General features: G+C 34.9%; 1 protein-coding gene across 9 annotated transcripts in view; it reads right to left on the reverse strand.

The window, feature by feature from the left end:
• The window catches only part of Fryl (FRY like transcription coactivator), a 307,006-nt gene that overhangs the window by 185,295 nt on the left and 101,962 nt on the right, over positions 1-19,749 (reverse strand). For 5 of the 9 annotated variants that reach the window (XM_087187581.1, XM_087187580.1, XM_021262376.2 and 2 more), the window contains one exon: positions 4,014-4,145. The exons of 3 other annotated variants lie outside the window; for them this stretch is intronic. Coding sequence is in view for 1 of the 6 variants with exons in the window: in XM_087187587.1 (XP_087043713.1) it covers positions 939-1,137 (199 nt within the window). In the remaining 5 variants the exon portion in view is untranslated. Of the gene's footprint in view, positions 1-938; positions 3,963-4,013; positions 4,146-19,749 lie in introns of those variants that run through there. One more of the 9 variants, XM_087187587.1, reaches the window with a different exon arrangement.

A 19,749-nucleotide genomic window follows, 5' to 3' on the forward strand; every position in this document is an offset into this window, starting at 1 on the left:
TACTACAGTATATGTAAATTTGATTTTTGTAACAAAAGTACTATGATAAAAAATAATCATGTGATAGTCAGAGATCTTTTTTGTTTTAGTTTGGGATTTATTTGAGGGGAGCTTCTGGGGGTTGAACCCCAAACCTCCCACACTCTAGAAAAGTGCTCTGTCCCTAAGTTAACCTCCTAGCCCCTCTAAGACTCTTTAATAACTTACCCCAGGGTTGGGGATTTAGCTCAGTGGTTCCACCACCTGCCTCACAAGCACAAGGTCCTGAGTTCAATTCCCGGTACCAAAAAAGAAAAAAAAAAACTTACCCCAAATATTTTCTATCTTTAGAATAAAATAATGGACATATTTTTACACAAAATTTAAGTAGTTTCTATAGTGATAGATAAAACTCAGTATCTTATTTTTAATTACATACTACAGGTTTTAATAATAACAGGTTTTTTTGTTGGTGGTAGTTTTTTTAAAGTACTGAAGATTAAACCCAGGGATGGCTGCATTACATCCCCATGCGTTTTGTTTTTTTTATTTTGAGACAGGGTCTCACTAAGTTATCCAGGCTGCCTCAAAGAGGCCCTCCTGTCTCAGCCTCCTGAATATCTCAGATTTAAGGATTGCACCACCTGCCCAGTAACAGTGTTCAATAATAATTATCATCAAAATATTTTAAAGATATCAAAACTGTCAATTTTAGTAATAGTTTCATCTTAATTTATAGCATACAGTATTTATTTAACCTCTTCCTCTAAACTCAAGGCAACAATTTTAATATTAAAAAAATTCAGACCACTATACAGTTACTTTCTTAGACACTCCCAATTCTTAAACTGACTTTCAAAGTAAAAATTCACACTTAGTAGAATTTATACTTGTAAAGATAATTTTACTTTCCTAAAATATCTTTTGCCAGGATTCAAAGTAAAGCAGATTTACTTTACCTAGTTGTTGATGTTTGCATTTGTCATGCTTGTGTTGGAAACTGGTTCCATCTTGCTCATTTATTGTCTTCTCTGATGAAAGCAAACTGAGACGCCTCATCTTAAGTAACCTTGGGGAATTTTCCTGAACACTATCTCTAGTATCCAAAATCATATCTCCAGAAAGTATGGGAGGAACGACTCTCTTTAAAAAATCCATTCTAAGGTTTTTCTACATTCCTAGATTCTGAAGCACACAGAAAGGTACTGCACCGGCTTCCTTGATGAGAAGTTAAGGTACACTATTTGTGTAAAAGAGCAGAGACGTCATATGAATTTAGGCGGTGCTAAAGCCCAGTAGGTCAACTGCCAGCTGTTTAGAAGCTGATTTTTAAGACAGTCACTGTTCATGTTGATAACAAACCAAACAGCTCTAGACTAAGAAACTGCACTTCATATATAAATATACTTGAACAGTGGGTGTTAACAGCAATATGGAGACCATAAAGTGTTGAGCATCCATCTAGATTAACATTTAGGCTTTGAAAACCTTCAGTGTGACAAAGACAAATTTACTTTGGCCTGAGGTGTGTCTTTCTTTTAAATAAATTTATAGCTGAGGTGTAAAACAGTAACTTGAACTGAAAAGATAACTTTTATCACCCTGAAAATTACTTTTAGATATCAAGAACAACTTTTACAGAACATGAAAAGAAGATGAAAACTTTGTATTACAAACATTCCAATGTATTATTTATTGATTGATTGATTGATTGATTGATTGGTACCGGGGATTGAATTAGGGCAACTCGGGTCCTTGAAACCACTGAGCTAAATCCCCGGCCCTCCAATGTACTTCTAAACGCAGGCATGTGTGCACAAGCAAAAACTTCCTTACTCTGATCAGTCATAGTTATCAATAGTAATGGTTGAAACTCTGGCACAAATTACAAAAAGTTATAGATAATTAAAATAGATGGATCTCAACACAAAGTTAAAAATTTTAAAGTATAAACATTTAAATGCAAAATATGTATTAGCCAATACTTAATTTATTTTCAAAATAACTGTAAAATTTTTTCTTTTTCTTTTTTTTTTTTTCCCCAGTACCAGGGATCAAATTTGGGACTTGCACTTGGCAGGCAGGCACAGCGCCACTGAGCCACATCCCTGGCCCTCCACTAAAATTTTTAAACAGCAAAAGTAACTGATCGTATGACAAAATAGTCCGAAGAGAATTTGAATGCTGAAGTTAGTACCTTCTTCTGGCCCTTCCTTTGCCTGCCCTCTGGTGGGGATGCTACGTGAGCAAGAAGGAAATGAAGAAACAAAGGGAACAGAAGGAGAAAACACTGCAAGGAATTATATTTGTGCCTTTGAAAGACTCACATTTTAATCATAATTTTAAAAATTATATTCTCCTAATGGTAACACATGCACAATCTCATTACTCCAATATGCAACATGAAGAAAATTATTTACATAACATTTCTTGAGATGAAGCAAAAATGGCCTCTATAGATATCAGGAAAAATGATTATGAGAGAAAAACAAATAAATGTGTGGCTCTGAAATACTTAGGTTTTCATCATTATTCTATTATTCTTCCACCATATTGCTTCCAAGTCAACTATACCCTATACCACCCATTTTAAAAGATATTGCTTGAAGGTCCTTCATAGTAAAGCCTTAATACAATATTGAGTCTTAGAGATAAAGGGCCAACACAAATTCTGTCTAGGTAAAAGGAGTGAAAAAACAAGGAAGTACCCTGGGTGTGCACAGCAATATTGAGACCATAAAATGACTTAACATTTCTTGCCCTCAAGTAAGACTGTATCTGATAGCGAGGAAAAACATTGACTTTTAAGAAATGCTTCTAAGAAGCACATCTCTCCTAACTCATGAACCTAAAAGTATTAAAATTAATATCCAAACCCCAAAAACTCATCAGAACTATAAACTACATGCCTTAATATGGCTAAAAGTTATCACTGTGTTTTCAGGCTCTCTGTTTCTCTCTGAATGTAATCTCATATTCTTCATATCTTAGGTTTGTTGTTTGCCTCAGGTCCCTCCTCTGTAGGTCCTATCTATGGAGCCCAGAAACATAGTGGTATATAACATGCTAATTATAGAGGGGAAGTTACCTTCATGTTAGTTCATGATACACTGGACAACCAGCTATGTCACCAATGACCTCATTGTTATAAACTACTTTTAGAAAGGAAGGGGTTGAGGTAAAGGAACAAGGATTAGGTGTTATAGGAGAGACTACAAAAGATTTTTCTCACATTTCCTCCATTCAACAAATATTTGCTGAGCAGCTTCTATAAGGATCTGTACAAAATACAAAGACTCTTAAAATGAGTCTCCATCTCTAAGAATCTTATTGTTTAAGAAGGAAAATTAACTCCTTCTACCAGAGAGAGCTACCATACTCTCTACAGAGTTGGCCAAAGCTTTACTGACCTGCACTGTAGTTCGATTTCCTCTACCCAATCTGCTTCCATTTCACTCTCCTTTTCATAGGTGTTGATCCCTAATAAACATCCTGGAAGCTACATTGCTTTTTAGCATCAGCTTCCTCCAAATCTACTCTGAAACACTGGACAGAGGCATAGCATTCCAGTGACAAGACTGTATCCATTACTAGCTGAATCCATGAGGAGAAAATGCCATTTTTATGGCACTGGTTTGCATGTTGATATTTATTAGCACTTTATCACAACTTTGAACTTGCTGCACAAAGGCTCATGCGTTAAAGGCTTGAACCAGCTTGAGGCTACTGGGAGGTGGTAGAAGCTTGAGAGGTGGAGCCTAGTGGAAGGAAATTAAGTCACTGGGGTGTGCCCTTGAAGGGGATTTGAAGACCCATGCACTCCCACCATAATGTGATACCTCACCACAGGCCCAAAACAATGGGGCCAATCATTCACAGACCAAACTTCCAAAACTACAAGCCAAAATAAAACATTACTCTTAACAAGTTAATAGATACATAATCAATAGAAGCTGGAAGTTAAAATACAGCATTTAAAAAATTTTTCAGCCTTAGTCACTATTTGGCCTTAAGAATATTTACTGTAATCTTACCCTGTCACTTGAGACAATAATTTCTTGGTGGTAATGTGGATCATTTAATCCTGACTGTAGGACTCTTGAGCAGTTTTGAGAATTAAGCATTTAGATGTTAATCATCCAAGATTCAAATAAATGGCTTCAGCTCTGAAAAAAAAAATACAATACTTACATGTCTGGTATGTTTATAAGTACATCTTTATGTTACTGATATCCATCTTTACTTCTGGTTCTATACCAGAGTCACCTAGTGCTGCAGTTATCCTCTTCCAATGATATATTAATTTTTTTTCTGAGTTTTTAATATGGAAAATTTAAAGCTAATCCAAAATTATTGGGTATAATACCTCATTATTCCTAGCTTCAACAATTAACTCTTGACAAATCATACCCTACCAATCTGGATTATTCTGAATCAAACACCAGACATCAAATCATTTTATCTGTACATAATTCATTATGCACCTAAAACAAAGACTTACAGGGCCGGGGATTTAGCTCAGTGGCACTGGGCCTGCCTTCCAAGTGCAAGGTCCTGAGTTTGATCCCCGGTACCTCAATCGATCAATCAATCAATCACTTACTTTTTCAACAGAAACCAATTCCATTATAATATCTATAGTATATTAATTTTTCTGTAACATAAACTACCAATTAGTGCTCAAATTTGCCCAAGCCTCTCATAAGTCTTAACAGTTGGTTCTAATCCAAATCTAAACAAAACCCAATTGTAACTGTGCCCCTTTAATCTCTCAGAATCTATATATATCTTCTTCCCTTTTTTCTCTTTGTAATGCTTTCACTAGCCAATGACTGAATTCATACAGCAATATTTTATTCAACAGAACATTTAAACATTATTTTACTCACTAAACTAAATATAGACTGCCAATACAATTCATATACCTATCTACTAGGCCTAATGTTTGATGTTTACTAAAAATAAAACTGTTGACTACAAGGAGTTGTCCTTTTACCACTTATAAGGACTCATGTAGTTGTGTACATGCCATGTTTTTCTGTCATTAACATTAGTGGCATTTTTGAACAGTAAATAAGCCAAACTTAAATGTAGCACTGAAACTCCAATTACTCAGATTTAAATAAAACACTTAATAGTTTTTCCTGTTTAAAATATTTAAAATCCAATTCAACAAAATGGGTTAACTCTCTGAAACATTAACTTTGTATCTAAAACTTTTTTTTTTTTTTTTGGTACTGGGGATCAAACTCAGGGCTTACACTTGCAAGGCAGGTTCAGTGCCACTGAGCTAAATCCCTGGCCCTATACTTAAAACTCTTAATCTGAAATTCCTTTAGACAAGTTATACAAAGATAATACTTCATTTACTCAGAGACTTAGTCAACTAAATCATGAGTACAGCCAAATCTTCAGAGCCAAAAATCTGGTAAATATGAACAAAACACTAATACACTTGCACTTGTTCATAAGTAATATCAATGCCCCATTAAATATTTTTGAATCAATTAACAATATGATATTTACAATTCTGCCATAATTCTTATTAGTTATCTTGGGTTCATAGAATCATTTCCTCCTCAAAGCAAATACAGCACATATCACAAAGAACATCTCATGTCTCATAGGTACAGTCATGTATTAAACAATATTTAATGAGATTTAAACCATTCTTCTGTTTTAATTACTTTTCTCATTGCTGAGACAAAATATGCAACACCTACAAGTTAAGGGAGGAAAGGTTTATTTAGCTCACAATTTGTAGAGATTCCAGTCCATAGTTGGCTGGCTCCAAGGTAGGGTGGCATGACAGACAGGGATCACAGAGGAGAAACAGTTCATGGTGGGCAGAGGGTACCAAACAAGCAAGGGACAACCACAGTTCTTTCTATCCCTTATCTTATCCAGGCTACTTAGGGCAGAGAGCACTCACACCCTTAATCCTACTGCCCTTAATCCTAGAATTGAACCATGAATCATTCCTAGCATCAAACATTCCAGATCCAGCCACCTCTGAAAAAGTCCCACCTATGACTTCATGAGGTTTTGTGGGCATATCTAGATACAAGCCATAACATCTTCACTTTATTTTGGAGCGACAAGGAACAAAACCACTCACTACTACTAGAGTTCAAAATAGTTTGGGATATAACATAACAATTTCAACTATGATTGACTAGTCGTCTCACTTTTGAATAATCTGTTCAGACACAGCAAGGCCAGTGCCATGCTTTTTATGTGTTCATTTTACTGGTAACAACACTGTCATAGAATTGTCTCATTTTAATACTTCTCAGAGTCTATCCAGAATTTTTCAAAACCTCTTCAGTATATACACAACCATCCTATTTTGAACTTTTCATTTTTGATTAAATAATTATGTCTTTTGGTTACCATGAAAAATAATTGATTTATACTTCTGCAGCTTTCTTTATAGGTTATAATAATTTTTAGCATGCCTGGGTTTGGGAGTAGGTTTTTGCTTATTTTCCATGGATTTTGATTTTTGGATTTTTAAAATCTGCTTTCTTGCATGTCAATCATTTTTTCATCTTTTCTTCATATATTTTATTTAACATGGGATTCACTTTCATTTCACTTGACTGATTTGGAGAACACAACTACTTTTATAATCCCACTTTTGAGTTGGTTAAGTCAGAGGTCAGGTTAACTGTATATGGTCATGTTGTACACATGATCAATGTTGTTCTAATTGAAGAAGAAAAAGGTCAAATAAACAAGGAGGTCTGTTGGCATGTGACAACACTAAAGAGACGATCATAAACAGGCAAACAACAGAATATTTGAAGACGAAGATTTTTCACCTGCACAGTAATGATCATGTTGTTTTCATATGCAATAAATAAAGAGAACAGAGGCCCAACTCTGGTGCTTAGGAGGACCTCAGAGCAAAAGAGTCTTGCTTCACTTTAGTCCAGGATGTAAAGGAGAAAGTTGAATGGGCATTCAGATGACACATCAATGTTGTTTTGTTTTTGTAAAGAGTTTTTAGAAAAATTAAAGAGAAGCACCAAAAATTTAATCATCTTAATTTCAGAAGACATATTATCAATTATTAATTAGTAATTATTGTTTAATATATTAACACATCATTCATAGATATATTATAATTTTATATTAATATATAAATTATGTTAATATTAATATATTGTATTAATACATTGATAATTATTAATTTTAGAATATTCTATTGAGTTGGATAATTTAGAAGAATATTATTTATATTAATTTTAGAAGACATATATATTTAGAAGACATATAAGAAGATATATTTCTGAAATACATTGCTATACAAATACAGGAAAAATTAAGAGTAAATGAATCTCAGTAGTGTTCATTATAGTATTCTCAATACTTGTCTGTCTGCTTGGAATACTTCATATTTTGAAGAGAACAAGAATGTTAAGGTGCCTGACACATGGTAGATTTGTTCTCAACATTAAAGAACTTCATTATTACATAATTAATGAAAAGTCTAGTTCATAAAGGATTGCTCAATGAGTTTTGATGCAACAGTTGATGGGAATGCTAATATTCCCAAGCAATGCTACAAAAGGACTACCTGTAGGGTAAAAAGATTAGGGTAAATTATTTCAAAGATCCCAGCCAAAACACTAAATTTGAGTTTAAAATTTATTTTATATTGTATTTGAATAGCTAAGTGGGTGGTGACCCAGAAATTCCTCATATTCTAACTAAAAAGAGAAACTACATTGCAAGACATGGAATTTATGAAGGCCAATTCCTGCTCTCCTATAAAAATATTTGGTAATCTTGCAAAGCCTCTTAAAATTACACAAAAAACAAAACAGTGTAAATTTCTAACAGTCTTTAAGAATAAAAATGCAATGGATTTTTTTTGGTACTAGGGTTTGAACTCAGGTCCTTGTGCTTGCGAGGCAGGCGCTGGAACCACTGAGCTAAATCCCTGGCCCTGCAATGGATCTTTTTTTAAAGACAGGGACTCAACATTCAGCCCAGGCTGGCCTTCAACTAAGAATCCTCCTACTTCAACCTCCGAAGTGCTGGGACTACAGGCTTCTGTTACCACATCAGGCTGTGCAATAGTTTTCACTTAAATAAAGCTACTTTAAGTAAAACTACTTAAATAGGTACACTTAAAATGATCACAAAACCTAGCTGGGCATGACAGCACATGTCTGTAATCCCAGCACTCAGAAGGCTGAGGTAGGAGGATCATCATGAGTTCAAGGCCAGCCTGGGCTACACAGTGAGTTTAAGACAAGCCTAAAGAACTGCGTAGCAAGACCTTGTCTCAAAAAAAAACAAAAAAACAGAATCACAGTTCCCACCTGTGATAGCGAAGTAATTATGGAAAACACAAAAAAAAGTAATTTTTTTTTTTTTGGTACTAGGGATCAAACTCGGGACCTTGCACTTGCAAGGCAGGTGGCAGACCAAACAGTAATTTTTGAATCCACCAGTAACAGTTATACAAGATGAAAAATATACTCACAAATAATCAAGTGCAGACCGTAAACAATTATTCAAATATCCTTTTAGTCTGACTGGTAAAAACCATAAAGATAAATAATTTATAGTTATCCCTGTAATTACCAAAGAAAACTTATGATTTTAAAACTAAAAATGTTTGTCTCACACTTCAACTTTTAAGTAATTCACTTTTTCGCTAATCATTTTAGAAGTACACTAAATTTTGTAATTTTTAAAGTGGATTTATATTTTAATCTTCTTTCAGTCATTCTTTGTAATGTTCTCCTAAATTTCAACTTTAAAGAATATGGAAACGTAGTATGCTGACTAAAGTATAATCACAGATTATATTACATGACCTGCTAAAAATGCTGTATAATGATACTGAGCTAGAATAATTGGGCATCACTGCAGAAATCTACATCTCTTGCTGATAAAGCAATGTTCTCTGCAGGTAAATCTGCCAACATTTTGTTGATTTTACATTTTCATCCAGAATAGCAGTTACAGTCATATCTAAAGAAAGCAATCAGCAAATTTTTCATTCACAATTTTAGGGGAGAAGCTTTTCATAAAGGTTTCATTATTGAATGAAATGAAAATAGTATCAGAGTACAAATTATGTTATACACTGATGAATATGTATGTCTAAAATAATTTTCCTATTATATTTCTATATTGGTACAAAAAAAAAATGAAATTGAACCAAAAATGTTCCATCTAAATGCTCTCCACTCTATCTATTCATCTACACTTACACACCAAACCAAAATTTGGGGACAAATGTAGGCGTAAACTAGTAAGGCATCAATTTGAACTGTACTTCCATTTCATAAATCTGGAACGCATCCCCAACTTCCAAAAATCTATTAACTATACCTCAGATAAATTTATAAAATTATATATTTAACAAATACTCATTGAGAACTATCTGCCAGGAACCAGGGACAAAATAGTGGATAAAACAAAAATCCCTACCTTTGTGGAACTTATTACATTCTAGTGCAGTTTAAGCTTCTCTGGCCATCTCTTTGCAAATCCAAAGTGAAGACCTCTTCTCCCAAAATGTACACTTAACCTAATTTTGCAGTTATGAACCTTTGTAATCCAACTATTAATTATGAATTAAAATTTCCTGGTGGAAATCCTCCTTATGCTTCACCTATTCTATTTATAGTAGATAGCAGCACAACCCTCAAATTTCAATAGATTTTCTAAATTTATTCCATTCATAGTTCTCAGAAATTTCTATACTGTCAAGTTACCCTTTATCAATTTTGAACTTTCCTTAATAATTGGCCCTAAGGTCTTTCCTAGCTGGATATGGATACTTTCTCTTTCTCATATCATTAATTATTCACTGGAGCTCCATAAATTAAAATGCCCTCTCTCATTCCAAATCACTCCATGATTAAAGTCTTTGTAGAAGTTACCCACAGACTCTGGAAGATAATGTTGCAGAGAAACATACAATAACACCTTAATTATTTAACAGACAGTCTTGATGAATTAACCAACAATTTTTGGTTCTTGTTTGTTGCAAAATGGTAATGTGACCCATTTTAAAAACCTATCCTTTTTACTTAAAAAATCCAACATTTGAAAGACTTTCAAGGGTCCTAATGGTCTCTAATCAATATGGTCTCTAATATCTCATGTCTGTAGCTTTTAAAACATGAGACAATGAAAACTGTTCTACCTAATTATGATCTGAACATCCAATAAGATCAAACATAAGGGAAGATTTAAATAATTTGATAGCATATTTTATATGTTTTTAAATAATGTGCAATGAAAGTTTTTAGGCTAAATTTTAAGTTAAAAAAGAAGAAAAAAGTAGCTACCAATGTCATAAGGCAAGCATATGATCACAATTTACTCTCCAAAGCTTGAGTTTCTCCTTTTTTTTCAGCAAGGTTAGAGAAGCCTGACTTCTATCAGAGAAACTATGAAAGCACAAATTCCCACTCATAATAGATGATCTATTTCTAAATCTGCAGTCACCCATACCTAAGCACATGCAAACCAAACTTAGTAACTCAATAGTTTCTCTAAATTTAAGGAAGAATGATGATTTACTACCTATAGCCTCAAAACTTGTATCAAAAGCCTTTAAAATGTTTACGATCTTTAACCCAATAATGCCACTTCTCCAAGCTAATTTTAGAAAGACAATCAGAAATGTTCACATAGATTTATATGTAAGGATGTTTAACTATTGTTATTTGAATGTTGCAGTAAAAGGCAAAGAAAACAGAGGACCAGTTGGAAAAAAATATGATGCATTCATAATGAAATGTTATCCATCACTTTTAAAACAATGCTTCTTGCTCCACAAGTGCAAGATCCTGAGTTCAATGCCCAGTACCGGGAAAAAAATAAAATAAAAATAAAAAGTTTTAAAAATGAAATATGTTTCTTAGGGCTGGTGGTGGCACACACCTGTAATCACAGCACTTGAGAAGCTGTGGCAGGAGGATCACTGCAAGTTCAAGGCCAGCCTAACCTAGGCTACATAGTGAAATCCAGGCTAGTCTGAACTACAGCAAGACCCTCTTAAGCACAAGGACCCAAGTTTGATCCCCGGTACGAAAAAAAAAAACAAAAAAAAAAACCTATCTCTTGACTAATATACCATATTAAGTAGAAGAAAAACAAAGCAATTGTTATAGTATCATTCCAATTATTGGAGAAAAATTATATCTAAAATCAAAGAATTAACTCTGAAAAAGTTCAAATTGTCAAGATACTTAATTCCTTCATGCATGCCTGTTTCCTCACTCACATAATAAGGAAATAAAATCTCTTACAGATACTGTAAGAATTAAAGGTAAAAGATGAAAAGTACTTAAATAGTGCTTGACATATAGCAAGCATCCTCAATAAATGTTACTAACTTCTATCACATGTGCTGATAAGAAAATTTGCAACAATTTCCCAAGAAAGTAATGAAGAAATTTAAAAATTTTTTCAAAATTCTAGTACCTAGAAATCATCACTATTAATTCATATAACATCTGGCTTAATTTTTTTTCTAGCCTTGCAATACACATTAAGCATTATATACAACTGGAATTACTATATACTGTACAATTTCTAGTGGTTACAAAACATTTTATAAAAATACTACCTTCATTTAATCAGCCTGAATTTTAGGTTTAATTCTTCACTACTATATATAATATCAGAGTGAATATTGTGATTGGTAGCTTTTGTACACAACTATGATTTTTCTTCCAAAAAGGGTTTCAAAATAGAACTGCTATCTCAAATGGAATGAAATGGACTTGGTTCTCTACCTCTACTGGCCTGTCTGGAATGTAGATACACACTGGCTGCTCAAAACTTCCCATTTCTCCCTTTTTGCCCTGGGTACTCTGAAAGATACTGATTGACTTTTTCACTGTAACTGTTATTTTTTGATACAACTGTTTGTCAGATATTTCTTTTTTCCATTTATTGCATTCAAAAGACTTCGCTTTTCCTTTATATCACTCTTAACAGCCCATTCACGATTTTAGTCTTCAAAATTCCAGGACCTTTTTCAAAAAGGTTAAGATTCTTCTTTATCCATCTAAAAATGGGAGTCTTTGTTAGAAATACACACGGAAGGGCCGGGGATTTAGCTCAGTGGTTCTGGCGCCTGCCTCGCAAGCACAAGGTCCCAAGTTCGATCCCTGGTGCCAAAAAAAGAAAAAAAAGGAAATACACACAAATATTTACAGATGGAATTTAATGACAGAGCAAATGTATCAAAATCATCTGGAGCTGGGGAAAAGGAACAGGTATAGAGATGACAAGAATCTGATCGATGTTTAAGCTCAGGAATGGGCACACAAATTTATTCCACTATTCTCAATTTAAATACTTTTTAAGCCATCTTAGTAGGAGAAAACTGTTTTTAAAATATATCTTTAAACATAAATATGACGATTGAAATAACTTTCATAAAACAATTATGGTTTCTCTTCTACCACAGATCTCACAAGAACAATAATTCAGTGATTACATAAAAAAGACTCAAATATTTAAGCCAAAAATCAAAAGTGAAGTAAACAACTACAGTATTTAGAAGCTCTCAATTACACTTGCCAGTAAGTCCCACAGATAAAAACACACTACAATGCATTTTTCCAAACCATGGCTTCAGCATACCATGCTGATTCTCCAAAACAATATTAGTATTTATATTGTGCATTACAAGAATACAATTATGCCTCTGTAGTATGTGCCCACATGAATATTTGATAAGTACTTTTATTATGTACTGGTATTAAATAATCCAAATTCTCTTGGTGCCTAAATCACATCTTGGTACCAAGTTAAGCACATCATTAGCAATATACAAATTAATAAAGAGACACCAAAGTGTTTTAGTGTATCCAGAGGTTTGCACCATTAAAAAAAAAACAACTTACCTCACTGCATGTCTTTTGCTAAGATATACTGTGGGAAAATATCACCTGATTTCTGTGTAGAAAACATTGCACTTTGGAGTCAGGTCATGAAAGCAGAAGAGTAAGTGGCATTTCTAGAGATGAAAGGAGCAATGGGAGTTCCTCAGGTTTAAAGAAAGGGTGGAGTGGACAGAATAAGCAATGTTTTTCACACTTTTCATGATAATAAAAAGAAATACATTTTTAAAATGTCTTTATATTTTATATAACAACCCAGTATAAATATAAGATTTCATATGATACTTGAAACAACTTGCAGTATACTTTGATAGTCTCGACTACTGTATTTAGAGTCTGATATTCTAGCCATTTCCCACTAAAATAATTTCTCATCTTCTCAGTCTGTAAACCCTTAGACTAACAAAACTGGTCTGTGTCTCCATCTATGTACTGAGCAAGGAAGACACTGAAGCAGGTAGGAATCCGGGAACTGCTGTTAAAACACACTCAAAATAATCTCCCAAATTTATTTCTGTACTAAAATAATGTGGCTCTAAGAGGTGGCTCTGAGATTGTGATCCCCTAAAGAGGACATGCTCCATTATACTTCCCACACAGACTAGCAAAGTGGCTTTCATATAAATAAGAAAGCGCTAAAAATTTATTAAATTCACCTGATAGTACGCAAACTAAACAGAAATGTAAACTCAGACACTTAAATGTAAGTTTCCCACACACTGTTAAGTGTAAAACTCATGCCTACTATTATTAATGAACAAGAAAATAACCAGGGCCAGGGATTTAGCTCAGTGGTTCTGCTGCCTGCCTCACAAGCGCAAGGACCCGAGTTCAATAACCAGTACCAAAAAAAAAGAAAAAAAGAAAAAAAGAAAAAAGAAAAAGAAAATAACAAAATCATAGGCCCAGTTCAGAACAATAGTAACAGTAAGAAGACTGGACAATATATAACTTTCATAATTCAGTCATGATTGACAGTAATTTTTTTTAAGAAGGTCTCACTGAGTTGCTTACCTTGGCCTTGAACTTGAAATTCACCTACCTCAGTTCCTAAGTTGCTGGGAATACAGGTGTGCACCAGCACACCTGCCTTCAATACTCCTAAGCCCATCAGTTCTTGGCGCAAGTGACCTCCTCTGCCATTGTCTTAAAAGGAATAGCCTTCTCCACAAAAATGTCAGTGACATCACACTTTTTTCCTATACACATTAACTTTCAATAAACCATCATGATTTAATTGAAGTAGGGGAGAGCTTAAATTGAAGAAGGGTCTACTTAAAGACTTATGATTTTAAATCACAATAAAACCTTTTATGACAAGGACAATAAGGTCAATCTATATATTTTATAATTCACTATAAAAAACTGTATGATACAATAAAATATACATTTCTTACAACAACCTGAAAATTATAATGCAATGCTTTCTTTCCAAAAGCTTTTCCTAACATTCCCAGCACTTTGAGGTTTTGAATTAATTTAGAAAAAAATCTAGAATTTTAGCAAAATTAATGTAATTTTTGATTTTTAAATGAGGACAATATTTACAAACATATTTTTGTCACTTCAAAAAAATAAAATATTTAATAGTAGCCAACTCTAAAATTTCAGCTCTGGTTTATATTTCTCCCTTTTCCCTGAATTTCTAAATATTAACAATCACTATCTAAAATGAACAATATTTTTAAAAAGTTTTATGGAGAAGAGATTTAAAAATAAAAAATTGAGACTTTGCACTGGCAGAAAGGAAAGAAGACTGGGCTAAAGGGGTGGTGAGGGATAGGAATAATGTCTCTAGAGGCTTCTCATTAAATGAACTGTCAAAGTGGAATGGTATCATTGAACTGGTTAATGTTGAGGCATTTCCACAAGCCAGAGACCTGTGTTTAACAGTAAGAGCCAATCTAAGCTCCTGTAATCTGCACTAAAAGGCACATGTCACCATCAGGAAGGAGTCTGCAGAAGAGGTGGGAAAGAGACACATGCAACAGCCTGTTTCGGGTACTTTGAGAGAAGTTACTAAATTGGTTCAAGCTCTGTACAGGTATCAAAAGGAGACAGGCATCAGCTGGGTTGGAGAAGGGAACAGGAAAGGGTTTACTGGAGAAGTGCGTACAGCCAGAAAACCAGAGTGACAATCGACAGCGATATCAATGGCTTCTTACTTCTCTTTCGAGAGCTGGTTAGCTATTGACTTTTAAAAAGCCATTTAAGTAATATATTCCAGCTCCAAACCAGACTGTCCCACTGCTCACCTCCAGGCCCTAACTCCCAATGTGCCCAGCTCCAGAGCCAGGGGCCACCAGGGACCCTGTGAGTTACATAACAGCCCCTGGCTCCACCCCAGAAGTGGTTATCTTGCTATTGCCTCCTCCCTTGTCTATGAAAGAAAGTATTATGCTGGATAGGATTTACACCAATTGACAGCTCCTCTCACTCTAGAGATTTTTAAAGGCTAATAAGTAATTTATTCAGATCAACATTCCCTGTACAGAAAATAACACTTTTCAAAGTTCATAACATAACAACATTCCAAATCAGTTTGGTCACTGTGGATGACCATATAGAACGTGCCACAAAGCCTCATCCTTCTCTTTTCAGTTCACATCTAGTAACCCTGAAAGGACTTGCATACAAAAGTCACTGAGCCCTCTTCCACCCCACTCCACAAACAGGCTTTATTCTTCACAGTGGTTAAATCAGTCTAAGAAAACTACAAATACAGGGCCAGGGATTTAGGTCAGTGGTTTCGCCACCTGTTCACAAGCGCAAGAACCCGAGTTCAATTCCAGGTACCAAAAAAAATAAACAAAAAAAAACAAAAGAAAACTACAAATACAGTATAGGAGGGTAGAATTCACAATTGGTTCTCTGCGCCTCAAGAATAATGCCCTAGAAACTCAAATTAAGTATTCAATAATAACCACTAAACAAAACCACCACTAAATTTCCGAAGGTATACTACATTTAACCAACCAGGTTCGATGCTTTATAAACATTACTTCATTTTCACCCAAACAAATCCATAACTTCTACAAATGTTCAACTTTACAGATATGGAAAATGAAAAAGTAGTAAATGAACTGAGAAATACTGTACATATGGATTCTTTTCTATTTCAAAAGAGTAAGTTGCTGTATAGTTACAGTAGAGTAAGTAGTAGTCAAAATGCAATTACGATTTCAATATGTTCTCTTTTTTTGAAACAGGATCTTGCTATGTTGTTCAGGCTGGCCTTGATCCTGTGGTGATCCTCCTGCCTCAGCTTCCCAAGGGCTGGGGGATTACAGGGATGTGCCACCACGCCTGGCTACAATATGCTCTTATACTGAGTCTAAGCCTCATAACAAAAGCTTGAGATCACTCAAAAAAGGATAATTAAACTAACACATAATTTTTAAAGTATTCATGAAAATAATAAATTTACCTTGTCAAAGTAAATAGGGGGAAAAGAGAGAAATCATATTATGACCAACATATCAGAGATTTATTATTTCATATTTAAGATAAATTCAATCCAGGCCCGGGGATTTAGCTCAGTGGTTCCGGCGCCTGTCTCGCAAGCGCAAGGTCCCGAGTTTGATCCCCGGTACCAAAAAAAAAGAAAGCAAAACAAAACAAACCCAAAACAAAACAAAAAAGATAAATTCAATCCTTCTGTATTAATGTCTATTAAAGGTCCAATGAGGGCTGGGGATTTAGCTCAGTAGTTTCGCAGCCTGCTGAGCAACCACAAGGACCCAAGTTTGATACCCAGTACCAAAAAAAAAAAAAAGGTCCAATGAACAATTCTATAAAAGAAAGTGAGTCCCATTTCAGCCAAGATTATACACATTTGCTTTCCAAACAAGAATGCTAACAGTTTAAACACTGTGACAATTCAATCAGCTGCAAAATTCCTTGACAGCAGTTCCTGCATTAGAGGTAAGACCTGACAAAGTATACAAGGGATAAGTGGACATACCTGAGATTTAAAATGAAAATGTCCTCAATCACACTTTTTCTCTAGAGTCTCTGCCCTTTATTCTTTGTGCCTGCTGTATTTTGAGAGAATATTTGATCCCTGGCTGAGTTTAGTGGAGTTCAGGGTCATCTGAATAAACCTTTTAAATGTTGTCTTGGACCAACTTCCTGATCTAGGTTATGCTCCTTTTAATTATGACCTTTAACACATTAAAATCACACTAAGGCTACATGGAAACATTAAATGGAAGTTAAGGTTTCTAGAAACCTAACACCAGGCACAGAATAATAAATGAGCTGAGCCCAATCATACATCAAGCTCTGCTAGACAGTGAGGCACACAAATGATGAGCAAGACAGTCCACAGCCCTAAGGAATGCGTGCTGTGGGGTGACTCACCCAGCTAAGTTCTAACACTATCCTTCCCAAACTGCCCTACCACAAGGGCATGTTAGAAAGTCCCAACACTGTACAAATGTGGGTAGACCCAAAAAACAAAAGCTTATCTTTTCATATATCAGGCTAGTGAATTAATGCCATGATTATACTTCAGGGTATAATTTTCATGTAGAACTTAAAATGAGAGAGGAAATAAGACTTGGAGAAGGCAAAGTGAAGAACTGAGCCATTTCTCTCACCTCATCAGGTTTCTCCACTATCGCTGCTATTACATAAGCCCAGTGTGCAATGCCATATTTTACCTATGACAACTTTATCTGTTCAGCTTTTCATAAACTTGTCAAACCAGGAGCTACATGGAATATTTTTGGTTTTACAGACTCTCCATTTATTTTCTCATTGTTTTTCCTTTCCCTCTTTTGCTTTCCCCTTCCCCTCCCTTCACACCTTCGTCTTTGGACCTTTTTTCCTATTTCAAATTGTCAACTATTCATTTTAATCATTTTAACCCTTGTTTACACTATCAGTTTCTCACACTAGTGAAACTATTCGGTATTTACACATGTGTGTCCTATTTATTTCACTTAAGAGGATGGCCTCAATAGGCATCCATTTAGCTATAAATGACTCTAGTTTTTTGTTCTTTATGGCTGAGTAGTACTCCATTTTATAAAAAAACCCACATTTTCTTTATCCAGTTTCCAGTTGATGGGCACTTGGCTTGTTTCCAAGCTTTTGCTATTACAAACTGTGCCGCTATAAACATGGGAGCACATATATGACTGTGGTATGATTCTTTTAATTCTTTTGGGAAGATATCCAGAAGGGGAATAGCTGAGTCAAATGGGACCTCCAGTCCTAGTTCTTTGAGGTATCTCCATACTGACTTCCACAGTGGTTGTACCAGTCTGCACTCCCACCAGCAATGGAGAAGGGTTCCTTTCTCCACACAACCCCACCAGCATTTGTTATTTGTTGATTTCTCGATAACAGCCATTCTTTCTGGGGTGAGGTGGAATCTCAGTGTTGTTTTCACCTGTGTCTCTCGAATGACGAGTGATGTTGAACACTTTTTCATATGTTTATTTGCTGCTTTTACTTCCTTGTCTGAGAAATGTCTGTTCATTTCAGATGCCCATTTTTGAATTGGTTCTTTGAATTTCGGGGGTCTGATTTTTTTCAATTCTTTATATATTCTAGATAGTAGTCCTCTGTCTGAGATACAGCTGCTAAAATTTTTTTCCCATATTGTAGATTGTCTCTTAGCTCTGTTGGTGCTTTCTTTTGCAGTGCAGAAGCTTTCTAATAAGATGAAATCCCAGGTGTTGATTCTTTGTGCTAGTTCCCGTGCTGCTGAGGTTTTGTTCATGGTCTTTTCCTATGCCAATGTCTTCAAGAGTTCTACCTAACTTATCTGCCAGCAAGTTTAGTGTTTCTGTCTTAATATTTATATCTTTAATCCACTTCAATCTTAGTTTAGTGCATGGTGATAGGTATGGGTCTAGTTTCAATCTTTGGCAGGTTGAAATCCAGTTTTTCCAACACCATTTATTAAATAGGCTATCTTTCCTCCAATGATGGTGGTTGGCTCCTTTGTCAAAAATGAGGCGGCTGAGCATGTCTGGAGTTGTTTCTGCATCTTCTAACCTATTCTGCTGATCCTCAGGTCTGTTCCTTTGCCAGTACCATGCTGATTTTATCACAGTAGCTTTGTAGTAGTTTCAAGTTGGGGATTGTGATACTCCCAGCCATGTCTCTGTTGCTTAGAATTGCTTTAGCTACTCTAGGTCTCTTATGGTTCCAAATGAATTTCTGGATTGTTTTCTCCAGCTCTGTGAAGTATATTATTGGAATTTCAATTGGCATTGCATTGAATCTATATAGTAGTTTTGGAAGTATGGCCATTTTCACTATATTGGTTCTTCCTACCCAGGAGCAAGGGATGTCTTTCCATTTTCTTGTATCCTCTTCGATCTCTTTTTTCAGAGTGCTGTAGTTTTCAGTGTAGAGGTGTTTTGCTTCCTTTGTTAGATTGATTCCTAGATATTTCATTTTTTTGGGTGCTATTGTAAAAGGAATTGTTTCCCTAATTTCTCTCTCAGTGAGTCTGTTATTTGTGTACAAGAAGGCTATTGTTTTTTGAGTGTTGGCCTTGTATCCAGCTACTCTACTGAATCTGTCAATTAGGTCTAGAAGTCTTTTGGAGGAATTTTTTGGGTCTTCTATGTAAAGTATCATATCATTAACAAATAATGACAGTTTAACTTCTTGCTTTCATATCTTTATTCTTTTCTCTTATCTAATTGCTGCGGCTAATGCTTCCAGAACTATATTGAACAGGAGTGGTGATAGTGGACATCCTTGTCTTGTTGCTGGTTTTAGTGTGAAAGTTTTCAGTTTTTGACCATTTAACATGATGTTGGCTGTTGGTTTTTCATAGACAGCCTTAATCAGGTTGAGATAAAGACCTTCTATTCCAATTTTCTGTAGGGTTTTTATCATGAATGGGCGCTGGATT

This window comes from Heterocephalus glaber, unplaced genomic scaffold (assembly GCF_053883595.1).
Source record: "Heterocephalus glaber isolate CG9 unplaced genomic scaffold, H.glaber_assembly_v1.0 deba00001509, whole genome shotgun sequence".
Classification (NCBI taxonomy): Eukaryota; Metazoa; Chordata; class Mammalia; order Rodentia; family Bathyergidae; genus Heterocephalus; species Heterocephalus glaber.